Source organism: Chelmon rostratus, chromosome 5 (assembly GCF_017976325.1).
Source record: "Chelmon rostratus isolate fCheRos1 chromosome 5, fCheRos1.pri, whole genome shotgun sequence".
NCBI classification, from domain to species: domain Eukaryota; kingdom Metazoa; phylum Chordata; class Actinopteri; order Chaetodontiformes; family Chaetodontidae; genus Chelmon; species Chelmon rostratus.
This window is the reverse complement of record NC_055662.1, coordinates 15,658,702-15,671,393: the sequence shown is the minus strand read 5'-3', so window position 1 is coordinate 15,671,393 and position 12,692 is coordinate 15,658,702. Positions and strand designations below refer to the sequence as shown.

The 12,692-nt window shown below is 41.9% G+C and overlaps 1 protein-coding gene across 3 annotated transcripts in view; it reads right to left on the bottom strand.

The window, feature by feature from the left end:
* rasgrf2b (Ras protein-specific guanine nucleotide-releasing factor 2b) overlaps window positions 1-12,692 on the bottom strand; it is a 38,547-nt gene continuing 25,855 nt past the window's right edge. Inside the window, exons 16-29 of one of the 3 annotated variants that reach the window (XM_041937265.1) lie at window positions 12,266-12,358; window positions 9,666-10,153; window positions 6,799-6,924; window positions 5,775-5,864; window positions 5,252-5,358; window positions 3,822-3,934; window positions 3,592-3,652; window positions 2,902-3,005; window positions 2,031-2,115; window positions 1,734-1,931; window positions 1,184-1,263; window positions 965-1,082; window positions 801-869; window positions 1-218 (exon numbers count right to left, since the gene is read on the bottom strand). In XM_041937265.1, the coding sequence (XP_041793199.1) occupies window positions 126-218; window positions 801-869; window positions 965-1,082; window positions 1,184-1,263; window positions 1,734-1,931; window positions 2,031-2,115; window positions 2,902-3,005; window positions 3,592-3,652; window positions 3,822-3,934; window positions 5,252-5,358; window positions 5,775-5,864; window positions 6,799-6,924; window positions 9,666-10,153; window positions 12,266-12,358 (1,825 nt within the window). In that variant the 3' untranslated portion in view covers window positions 1-125. The remainder of the gene's footprint in view (window positions 219-800; window positions 870-964; window positions 1,083-1,183; window positions 1,264-1,733; window positions 1,932-2,030; window positions 2,116-2,901; window positions 3,006-3,591; window positions 3,653-3,821; window positions 3,935-5,251; window positions 5,359-5,774; window positions 5,865-6,798; window positions 6,925-9,665; window positions 10,154-12,265; window positions 12,359-12,692) is intronic. The other 2 variants (XM_041937267.1, XM_041937266.1) reach the window with 2 other exon arrangements.

Genomic DNA, 12,692 nt, shown 5'->3' with positions numbered 1-12,692 from the left:
TCCATCTTTCCATGTCGCTCTCAAAACGTCGCGATTTTCTCTTGATTGATGAGATTATGTGGGCGTGTTGCCCTTCAGGGGGGTTCAGGTTCGGCAGGCTCCCACTGGCCGCAGGCAGCTGTAACTCAGGCAGGAAGCCTGGGCTCAATCTTCAGTGAGAGATCATAGAGCGTGTCTTCATCCATGATCAGAGTCTTATCCAGAAGGTACTGGGTCACCTGGACAGAAAACATAAAGGAAGGGAGAGAAGGTTCAGACCACCAACCTGGCACGTTTACAGCTGCAGGGTTTGTTTTGTTGCTCTATAAAATGACTGTGCAAATGAGCCAAATTGATTTGAGATCACATAGTCGTCTTTATCTTAACGACCCTTCACGGTTCTCTTATTGGTGCAGAGGGTTAAATTGATGCTCAGTGGATGTTTGAAAGATGTCTTGCAGCAGAACCAGAGGATTGGTTGATTTAAGATGGCTTCTGCTGGGCCGTGATTGTAGCTCTCAGACACATACAAAACTCTAACATATATCAAAAGGGTTTTCAATAATCCACCAACAGCCGAGGCCAGCACTTCCATCAAGGATCCCTGAAGTCAAGATACTACGTATAATAAACTCACTTCTATGAACTAGCTTCCAAGTTAATCTTTGATTATTTTATATCATAATTTCTTTAGTTTTCATGTTTTTGCACTTCTGTTTATGTTTTGTAAGGCACTTTGTGCTTTTGAAAATGCTATATGAATAAAGTTTATATTTTAAAAAAATCCTATTTTAAATGCAACCTGTTGGAGAGAAAAGTACCTTGGCTTGATGCTCTATTCTGTACGGCGTCTGCTGGAACTGCCGGATCTCTCTGATGATGTGTGATATCTACAGAAAATGTGGAATTTAAGTTGATAATTAAGACACAGTGTATATGCACAGGTGATCTGCATCCCATTTGTTTTATCCATATCTGTGCTTACCATCCTCATTTTGGAGAAGTTAACAAGTCCTTCCTCTGTAAAATTGGGCGTTCCCTCCTCAATAAAGGCCAGGTCTGTTAGATACATTCCCAGGTATGGCACACATGGAGGGTTGCAGCTGGAAAAAGAAAGTTTGAAGGGACAATGTGCGTACCAAAGTCAAAAAAGCATGTTTTTATTTTCTTATGAAAACATTTGAAAACATCTGCAAAGTCTCACTTTTTCAGGGTCTCCCTCAGATTTTTGAACCTTCCCTCAGAGGACACGGTCTTCTGCAGTTTGTCCATCAGGGCTTTAGTCTGGACAAGAGCACAAACACATTTAAAAATATTTAATAGGACTATTATGAACGGCATGGGACAAAAAAGACAGCTGTACTAACCCAAGCTCCACTTACTCTTGATAAAAGCTGATTGTAATAAAATGAAAAAATCGAATTTGCTTCGCTCGTGAATCGGCGGCATGGTTGAGACAGACTGTCTGGTGATTGGATGATTATGGCTTCGATCGATTTAGTGTTCATTAGAATTAAGCTAAGAGCAGATACTGAACATTACGGGTAAATGCCTCTCTGCATTATCTTTCTCTGAGCGCTCTAAGGACGTCAATTCTACCAGGAGGAAACACATTTGTAGACATTACAGAGAAGAACTTTCTTCAAACCCTCTATGGTTAAGGAAAATGTTGCATACGCTTGTTTTTAAGTACCATACTCAGGTTTTATACAGAGAGAGGATTGATTATCATTATTAATGATGAATTATTCCACCTGTTTGCTGACTTTAGCCCAGGTCTTCTTCAGACGGTAGATGGCACTGCGATTGAGCGCAGACGTGATCTCCAGCACTCCGTTGTAGTTGTTGAGACAGCGGCAGATGTCGGCCACAGCAACCCACTTCTCTATGGAGCTTGCCCTCGAGCCCACATCGGTATGGGTCATGATCTGTGATGCCACTAGGTTACTCATCTTCAAAAGGGAAAGAGAACATAAACGGACATTTACTGGCTATTTACAGAAGGATCAGGAAAAAGAAGGTGCTTAGAGACACTGGAAGGGCTGACTTACATCATTGAAGTGCTGACTAGTTTTCATGATGTACGGCGTCCTTTCTGTCTTATCAACCTTCATCCAGCCCTGGCCCAGGAACTCTCTGGGAGAGGGAGGACAGAATACAGCAAACACCATGAGTAAAGAAGAGGTGTCTCGTTAAGGCTGTCGAGAAATGAAGACCTGAACTACTGCAGGTGTGCAACATTATTTTTGGATGTTATTCCCATCCAGTCAGAATAGAAAGGCTTGAGACGCTACATAACAGCTTTTCTGTGTTTTCTTATTGGTATTTAATTTCACATACAGAAGACTTTGGAGAGGGCAACACAGTGCAAGCACAGCAGATACACAGTGAGGCTTTTGAACCTGATCACTCTGCTTTAAGTACACTTTAATTAAGCATGCTTGGAAATAAGTTAACATTTCTTAAGCACACTTTCATAAACGTATCTGTAATTTAATTAGAACTTAATGACATCTATTTAGAAGTACACTTTTTAAAAGTATATGTCAAACATACTTTAAATTAAGCACAAAAAGTAAAAGTGCACTTGCAATGTCTTTCCTATACTTAAATTATATAATACATTATATTTTTATTAGTATACTACTTTTTGATCTGGGTAATATAATAAAGGCAGATGTTACAGATGTTTCACTTAGCTGACATTAGCTTTTAGATCAATGTAAATTCAATATTAAGTAAAAGTCTTTTCAAATAAAAACTTGCTCCTCGTCGTCCTTCTAAAATCATAGTTTCCTACAGCGCTGCCGAGGGACACTGAGGTGATTAACTGGTCTCATGATAAGCAGTATCCATTACGGTGATTTAGTTTTGTTTGGCCTGATGCAGATCACAGTGTGAGAGTGTTATGAGAGGACTGACTCATAAGGAATGCTCCTGAAGACGATGTGATCCAGCAGAGTGATCTGCTCAGCCAGCTCCATCGCTGAGAGGGACTCAAAACACTCTGCCTTCGGACAGTCCGCCTAAAACACACACACACACACACACACACACGGACAGGGACAAACAAGAGTCATGAAGAAATAAACGGTCACGCCATAACACACACAGGAATAACAAGCAGATATAAATATCTAATAAAGAGACGGGCTATGATGAATATGGTCTATGACAGTTGGCAGTCCCCTGCAGACCATCACGGTTAGGAGTGTGTTTTTGTGATTCCCAGTCATTATTAAGCCAAGACAATTACCCTGGGGCACTCATGGCTCCTGATTATTTTCATCTCTGGAAGCTGGTAAAGGAGGGTAAATTAATAAGTATTTGGGGTAGGTGTGTATTAATGTGTAAGTACTTCAGGGGCGCTAGCTTCATAAAACCAGGTCATCCCATAGAGGACCTCATAAATATTCAAATTCAAATTGAGCTGTATCACTCAGCCAGTCTGCAATAATGAGAGGTGCATGTTATGCAGCGAAAGGTAGAGTTTCTCTTCACTGCAGCTTAATTCATCCAGCAGAATAATAACAAGTTAATCATAAAAGCATAACAAGATGTTTGCAGTGAAAAAAAGCGATGAGGGGATATTATGCGCTGCTGTTTTCTCACCATCTGCAAGATGTCCTCTATCCTCAGCTGGGCATCGTCCTGCTCGTCTTGAGAAAGAGCACTAGAGTCGAACAGTCGAACAGAATAAAACAGAACAGAATACAGTAGAATGAGGGGGAGCTTTTAACACTACATGAAGACATTTTGACTCTTTAACTTTCAAGTGCTATATTCTGATTTCACTCTGTACTTGTGCTTCATGTTTTTGTGTTTTTGTGTGTGTAGTGCACCTAAGAATGTTGGCAGTAGCTTTTCTCTCCTGAGGCAGCAGGTCTGGATCTCTGAGGACCTCCTCCAGGAGACAGATCACCGACATCTTCAGCTCCCCGTTCATCTCAAAGTCCTAAACACAGACACAAATCAGCTTCTACACTTAAAAGGACTCTCACAGACAAATTCTGATTCTAAAATCTAAAACTAGACCTTAACGAAAGAGGCGAAGACTAACTGAAATGTTTCTCTCAAAGTCTAAAAGTCGAATTGGTCCTCACAGAAATAGAAGTTTAGAGTGAACAAAATCAGCTTAGATAGTGATGTATGATAGTTTCTGTGATAACTAATAAAGTAAGATGAGATTTAATTTGGTAATAATATATTTTGTAGTATATTTTATACCTTACTTCACTGATTATAAAGATATCTGACAGTTTAATTGATGCTGATATAAACACATATACAAAATTGTCTGTCACTGTGCACGCTGTCTGTAGTTTTAGTAATAGTTCAGGTTTGTGGCCTGACACACTATAAGACAATCACCTTCTGTTGTCCAACTGTTGTGGCAGCCATTAAACCCACATCCCAAAAGTAGCTGTGCTGCAGTAACTACGTAGATAACAGTTAACGTAACCAGTGTTTGAATGTGAGCTAATCCAGCAAATTAAAGGATAATTAACATGCAAAAATCATATTGAAACTTTATATCACTATAAATGTCTCCTGGTGAGATGAACTGTTGACAAATGGTATAGTCTTAGTGTATATTATATTATCACACTGCCCAACTCTAGTAGAAATGCAGCACAAAGACCACAGATGCAGTGCAAATTAATGACTTCTGTCTACTCTCTCCACTGCACCAATCACCAGTCCCTGCTGTATAATCTGTGAAGTCCTGAGCCCCCTCATGCCTCCCAATGTTTCCACCTCCTTTTCCTTCTCTCTCCCCCTTTCACTCCCGCCGCAATTTAACTCTTGTTCAAAGGTCAGTCTTAACAAGCTCTTTGTGTGAGTGGGTGTGCATGTGTGTGTTTGTGCTCGCCTCTGTGTTAGTTAGTCTACCAAAGCTGGCCTGTCATCACAGCATTTTGTGCTATTGAAGAAAAATACATAAAACAGATCGATGCAGTTAGACCTCTACGCAGGGAGTCAGGCAATTACCGTGATATTCAATTCATTAGAGGTACCACTAGCTGTTTAGCAGAAGAGGAGGTAGGTGGACTGAAGCGGGCTGAGCTGCTCGTCCAATTGACATGGCAACGACATTCGGTGTGTGTTTGTGTGCATATGGCTGTTTACACGCCCGAGTGAGAGCAGTGGAGCAGAGAGCGAATGCATCAGACCCCTGCTTTAATGAGACCACAGACTTGATGGCCCCAGCAGAAACAGGGGTTCCCACACACACACACACGCAGACAGACGGTGGTGGGTGCAGACAGACCTGCGAGTGTTTGGAGACCCAGTGCCGCAGCACGTTGAGAACTCTGTTCGTTGCAGCTCGGCGGATGATGAAATCTTTATCACAAGTTCTTTCAGAGTTTGTAAAAACTGGAGGAAGAATTAAAGCCAAAAAGCAAAGAGACGGAGAGAATGTGTTATTATTATGTGATAATATAAGACTTTCATCGGTGGTCTGGGGCTTTAATGTACTCATCAACAAAAGCAAGATCATTCAGTGGTTGAAAAGTAATTTTATTAAATCAAAAGGATCAAATTAAAGAAATCATTGCAAACTTAAACTTAAACAAGGACCAGAACTTCCCACTTTGATAAATTTAGTGACATGATAATATTTTCAATGCTTCATTCTGCTATTTTATGACATTGGACTCTAGTAAATCTCATATATTCTTTGCTTTGAAACTTCAGCACACCTTTTCTTTATTTGTAGTTTTACACTGTGTTTAATTGTATGTGTGTGTGTGTGTGTGTGTGTGTGTGTGTGTGTGTGTCCATGTGCGTACCTGGTGGTGAACCATGTCCTGCTGCTGCTGTGGCAATAGCAAAGGCTGAAGCAGGAGAGACGGAGCAGCGTGAGTTCTCCCCTGATTGGACTGCAGACACACAAACACACATTTATAATCAGCGACAGAAATGCTGTTAGAAGTGTCGTCATCATCACGGGGAGGAGCCACAGGTGAGTAAAAATGAACCTTCATTTCATCTGAATATGATGAAGAATGATGCTCTGAAATTCAAATAACTTTTTGTAGTGTAACTTTTTTTAATCCTAAATGTCCAATGTCTTCCACATTGGTTAATACTTTGGTTTTGTGATTTCCCTGTGTCAAACAAATTATTAACTGAACAGTTGATATTTGCTTGCCAACATTTTGGTGAAATATTCAAATGAGTATTTACATATAAAGCAATTGAAAGTTTCTTTATTAGTCATGTACACTGCCTATAAAAATAGACACATTACATGATTAGATTTGCATCTATAATCTCTACTTTGTAAAAATTATAGATGCAAAATACAAATCTGAAAATGCAGCTATTCACCATCATCATCGTCATCATTGTAATTCTTGTTACAGGCACTTTGCAGAAAAAAATATATATACTCCTCAATGTTGGCAATATCTCCAACAGCACACAGGAATCCTCACTGCTTCATCACCTTTGATATCACAATTGAAATCATCATCATCATCACCATCCAAACTTCAGCTTGCCAATTGCTTGTTGGCTCTGCATCTGTCCTGGGCTCACCTCAAGGAAAACAATCCCAAGACATTTGCAGTGATACATACACACACACACACACACATATTGCCATTTATGCCAAGGTCTGGCTGTATTCGAGCTTTGTACTGTGCCGCTGAAGTAGAGATGTCATCCTCCAGGGTCAGGGATCTTTGCCTGGCTCTGCAGAGCAGACTCTCAGTGGGCACAGCACTGCCTACTGCAAGGGCCTCTGGCTATGGCATTGTGGTCTATGAGTCATAAACCACACGCACACACACACACACACACACACATTACCTCCAGGCTGTCTGTAGCGGAGGTGGCGAGGTGTGGAAGGGGAACGGCATGGAGACATGTCTCCTGCCTCACTGCTCTGAGGAGACTCTGGGATGATTTTCTCCAGTGACACCGACTCCAGCACAGCTAGACAGGAGGGGAGGAGAAGGACAAGAGTAACAGTGATGGCGACTATGGCGATGGCCTGTACTGTTGCTGCTCTACTGGAGAGGAGAACTTTGTTATACTTAAGTCAGAGTCATGCAGAGGTCACTCAGCATAGCCAGTGGATATTTTCCCTGCAAATTTTGTGTATGTGTGACCAAGTAAATGCAGAAGTAAATGTTCATTTGCATGTGCTGTGTGCAGCTGCATTCGTATGGGCAAACATGCATGTTAGGTATTTGATTCACTCTGCAAATGTCTACTCGACATACCTTTGATTTCTTTGGATGCAAACATATATTTAACCTTTAGATGTGCACTCCAGCACAAGCCCCCACACACACAGTGACTAAACACCACACAGTACCTGCACCCGATCGTAGATGTCCTTGGTACTACTATTGCATCCTGATGTTTTTCTTTTAAAATGAGCATGCTTGACTTGGACAGAATTGAAAAACACAGAGGTTTCACCTCATGACTCTTTTTCTCAGTGACAGAAAAAGGGCAAGATCAACAGACTAATAGGAAGCTATGCAAATATCTGTATGTGCATAAATACATACACTGTCTGATTGAGAGCTAAAGAAACGGAAACACGGAATGCAGAGGAGGTGAGAGTAGCTCGATAGCATGAGTGCTAATGGCTCGTTGTCTCCTAGTGAACGGTTAGCAGCTGTCACACAGGCACACACTCATGCACACACTCTTACACATGCTAATTAGGGTCTAACTGTAGCTTGTCCTTGCTGCGCTGCTTCAGATGCCCTAACGCTATCACTCTCCAGTCTGAGAGGGCTGTTTAACACCACTATTAGAAGGTCTAAGCGTGCGTGGTGGGAAGTCTGCAAGCACACAAATGCAAGAAGATAATGATGTCCCACCAGGCGCCTGTGCTGCTCTGACAGGGAACACTTCACACTGTGCCATTTGATGAGTGACCTCCAGCTCTTCATAAGCATTTCAGTTCGCCAGTAAGGCTCTATGTGCTGATGTTCAGTCACAGAGAATATATACTTTATATACTTACAGAACAAACTGCACACGTTATAAAGGTGCACATGGCAATAAGTTAAGCACAATGCAGAATCACATTATAAGAATTTGAATAATCTGCTAATGCTTTACAACCCTCCGAATGGCTGTAACAGCCCCCACAAATAATTAGAATGATATCATACTATCATCATTTTTGTTTAATTTCACCCTGATGAAATCCCACAAAATTTGGAGTAAAGTCTTCATCTCTGTTGCTTTCAAAAGTACTGTATCATTACAAAGAACAATAATCATCTTTTGACAGAATTTCTTAAATGCAGATCACCACTAAAAACCTGTGTGGAAAACTGAAATATTAGAAGCAATGTTTAATCTGGTCTAAGAGTAAGTTGACGTGATGTAGAGATGTACTCCAAGGAGTGTCAGTACACTGTGACATAACAGTTGGGTGTGGTTAAAGGTGCAAAAGAGCTCACTTCTGAGCATATGGAACCACATTAGAGATGGGATTTATGGCTCTTTGAGGGGAGCCGGATGTTGGTGAGCCGTTCCTTTCAAAGAGCCGTTCAAAAAACTGGCTCATTTGGCTCATTTTTATATTTTTTAAGTTTTAAGAAGGCAGTCTGGCCTTAACTTGTTTTATTTTGGAAATAACCACTGGGAGGAATGAATTTAGATCCCATCAATATGAGTTTAAATTATTCTGAAATATTGATTATAACCTTATTTGACATGTGTGGACTTCAAAAAGTCTGATCTGGATTAATTGTAAATATTCCACAGGGTGGCGCCATATCACTCTGCTTTGACAGTGCTTTGCTTTTTTTGTTACTGGCGCACTCACGTGAAGGCAGCGTGCACAAGGTGGCATGATGCTATTTGCGTATCGAATAAGCAGCGTGCAGCTGGGCAGCGCTCCTCCCCATGTAACCCGGAAAAAAAAAAAAAAAGAACGGGTCCCAGCTGCGACTCGGTTCCCATCGTTCATGTTAACGAGCTGTTCAAAAGAACCAGTTCGTTCGTGAACGTCACAACACTAAACCACACGTTGGGTATGGTCAGAGGTAAAACAGACTTGAAACCACTTTCAAAACTCTGGTGACGGAATACATCAGGGTTTGCTGCTTTTAGATCTTTAAGTCGAAGGGGTTTTTTTTTTACTGCTGCTTGTTTTTAGACATTTAAAATTTGGAAGTGAAATAAAGGGCTTTGTCAAAAATCCTGTTAATATTTCTCAAAGTAAGGTGTCAAAAAAGTATTGTTTTGGTGTCATACCAAAGCTCCAACAGGTTCTTATTAGAAGATCATCTAATACCAACGCTTTGTACCATCCCTTATCGTCTCATACAGACACGCAGGTTACTCTTTATCATCTGTATGAGACACACCGGTCTCTAAACTAACTCCAGTGTAAACCCATCCACGGCATTATTCGACGGCCAGAGCAAATGCTCCAGCCGTCCAACACATTCTTGTGTTGTTGTGTGTTTGTTGGATGGGTCTACAGTGCAATTGAAAGCTTGGTGAGTGTCATGCAGATGCTACAGGATACCCTGTATGAGATGAGAAAACTGCAGTATTTGAGACTCTGGGAATGAGACCAGGCTCAAAGCTCAGCTATTGTGCAGCCAATAACATAGATACATTTCAGACAGAACCCAGCTCTGACCCGCTGTACGGTAAAACTGTTTTTGTGCTTTATTTGTGTGGAAACTATAACACACCTCTGCGGATGCTACGTCTTAGCTTGCCACAAAACGGGTCAATCTTGGGCACCTCCTCCCCCTCTGCAGTCGAGCAGGGACTCTGGTCCGGGGACGAGGGAATGGGAGGAACTTGGTCCTGCGGTGACTTGGAGTTGTTAGGTGGTGGAGAGGTGGAAGAGGGTGGAGGAGAGGAGGTGGTAGGAGTCGGGGTCTGAGGCGTCGGGGTTTGGGGGGTGTGGGCAGATGTGGGGCTACTGGCAGCAGACTGGGAAGTGTTATGGTTGACGCCAGAGTTTGACAGAGGACTGGTTAGGTCTAGGCCTCCGACCCTGGCAGTGATGGGGGAGTGGAGGGAAAGCTTTCGTGTTCGGACAGGGGAGGAGGTGCGGGACGGGATGGACAGAGGAGGTGGAGAGGAGAACTTGCGGCAGAGACGGGGAGATTTGTCGTTTATGTGCTCACCACCTCTGTTATTCTGATTGGTGGCAAAGAACAGCTCCAAGGACCTGAAAGGGGAACAAAGCAATATGTTAGCAAAGTAAGAGGATATTAGAAAACGCAACAAGAAACAAGAGCTTGTTTGTTTGTTGTTGGTCTGTACGCCTTAAAGTAAGAAAGACTCAATAGAAAATGTATTGTCTGGTTTAGGGTTAAATAAACCGGCATACATAAAGAACAGCAGAATCACGGAAGAATGTCAGATTTCATGGCATACGGAGGACCTCAAGGCATTCAGTGTTACATTCGGAGCATTTAGCTTATGTAGTTATCCAACGTGACTTGTAATGAGTGGGCACACACGGTGCAGTCAGAAAGTATTAGAACAGTGACACAATTTCTATTGTGTTGTCGCGGCACTTCAGCACACTAGGCTGGAAATTAAACAGTGTCTTTGAGGTTACGGTGCTGACTTTCAGCTTTAATTCTAGGGTGTTTACATCCACGTCAGGTGAACAGTGTTGGAGTTTTAGAGCTTTGTGTGCATGGTTCCTCAGGTTTTAATGAACAGTATGTAGTCGGACAAGCTAACATACACTTGAAGCTGCTCTAATCCTGATCTTTATCACCCAAAGCATGAAAGAACTACATGTAATGTGAAAGGGGCTGCTTATGGTGACAGACCCACAGGGAATCATGACCAGACTCCGCAGCTCCCCTCAGCTCTGTGGAGCTTTATATCATCTCTCAGCTAATCGTTTTAGTTCTATGGGGTTTACTATTTTGGTTCACTTTCATTGCGCTCAGCAGTGTTGGTTTCAGGCAGCTGTTTTCAATGAAAAGCTCTGATTAACGTGGCCATCTGGTCAGCTGCAAGGGGCTGACAGGCAAAGTGAGCGACTGGTTGATGAAAATGGAAAATTTAACAGCTAAAGAGCTACAGATTTCCTTCAGTTGGTGGTGACCAAGAGCCTCAAAGAGGGTAAATATTGGACCTACATTCATCAAGTGAACAGAACATGACTCCAGATGAATGCTAATATTGCTTCTGGTCAACTGGATGGGTAAAAAGGAACCATATGCACATTTGCAACCTTTATAAAAATGCTTTTAGCCTCCAGTTTGGTCTTAAATATATGTTCAGTTGGACTGAAGTCAGGTAACTGATGGAGAGAATGCTGTTTTTCAGCTCCACAAATTCCATTCTTATCGACTATTTAGGATATTGTTGTTGTTTTGTTTGTTTTTTTGCTGCACTGTCCTAAAACTGTGGGTCTATAAAAAGGGTTCAAACTAAGCTAAAACTGTTCAGCAATCATGCATGTGAACACCCTAGAAAACCTCTAAAGCTGAGAATTACTGACTATGATTTTAGCACCTGATTAAGTGCCTTAAACGGGAACATTATAGCAGACAAAAATATGCCCACTTCATAGACTAGAGTAGAAAAAAACATCAGTCTTTCATTGCAGATTACATTTGCAACATTTAAACGCATTATTTACTTGGCACTGAAAGTGCAAAACCTTTAATCAACAGCATTTTGGTTGTCGATTTTGTGATGACATTAACACTGCTCAGAGAGTCATGTGTACAGAGCTACATCAAGGGAGGAGTAATCATGCATAGATAAACACAGCCATCATTTGTTCGCACAAGCCTGTTATTCAGCAGGAAATAGGAGAACAAATTGCATCCCAGATTGAAAGAGGAGGGGGAGAAATGAAAGGAGGATATAGAGGAAGGAAAGATACATGAAAAGCAGAGAGGAGGAATGCTGAAGAACTTTGAATCGAGCAGAGGAAAAAGAGGAACCAGGCACCGGAAGATGCTCAAGAGGACGATACAAAACAGACTGAAGAGGAATGGCAAAGCAGGATCAATATGGATAGATTGAGAAAAAACAGCCTTGAGGAAGTGATGCACCAGTGAGAGAACATGCTACAGACCAGATGCAGAGACAGACAAAATATTTTCTTTCTCCCATTTCTATCTATGCATCATCAACCTAAACTGGTGAAATTACAAACCCTGTGAGCTGTTCATACACAGAGATAGATAGCAGGTAGATTAAAAAGTAAAGTGGAAAATCATGCATCAGACCAAGACCAGAGGAGAAGAAGAACAGGCAGGAAAAGTTGGAAAGAGGAAGAAGAAGGGCAGAGAGAAGAGTTGGTTACTTGGACTGATCCATGGCTATCTTCTTGATCTTCAGACTGTAGTCAGGACAGATGGATGAGATGGACAGACGGTCAAATGAGTGGTACTGCGCCCTGTAGTTGGAGGGGACATGAAGAGACAGGGGGATGGATGACACAGAACAAAGATTAAATGGATGCGATGGTTGGACCGAGTCATGGAAATGCAAGCAGGAGATGTGACGGAGATAGAAGATGGTAGGGGGGAAGATGTTGGAAGGATGATAAATTACTCTGTTGATAGAGGAAAGGTGTGTTTGAGGAGGAGAGAGGCAGCATGTGTTCAGTCTCCCAGATGTTGACGCATGACCACGTGGGAGAAAAATCCAGAGAGACACGGAGGCAGAGAGCCGGGCAAAAAATAAATAGGGGGTATGTCTTTGATCTAGAAAAATATACAAACCAAGGG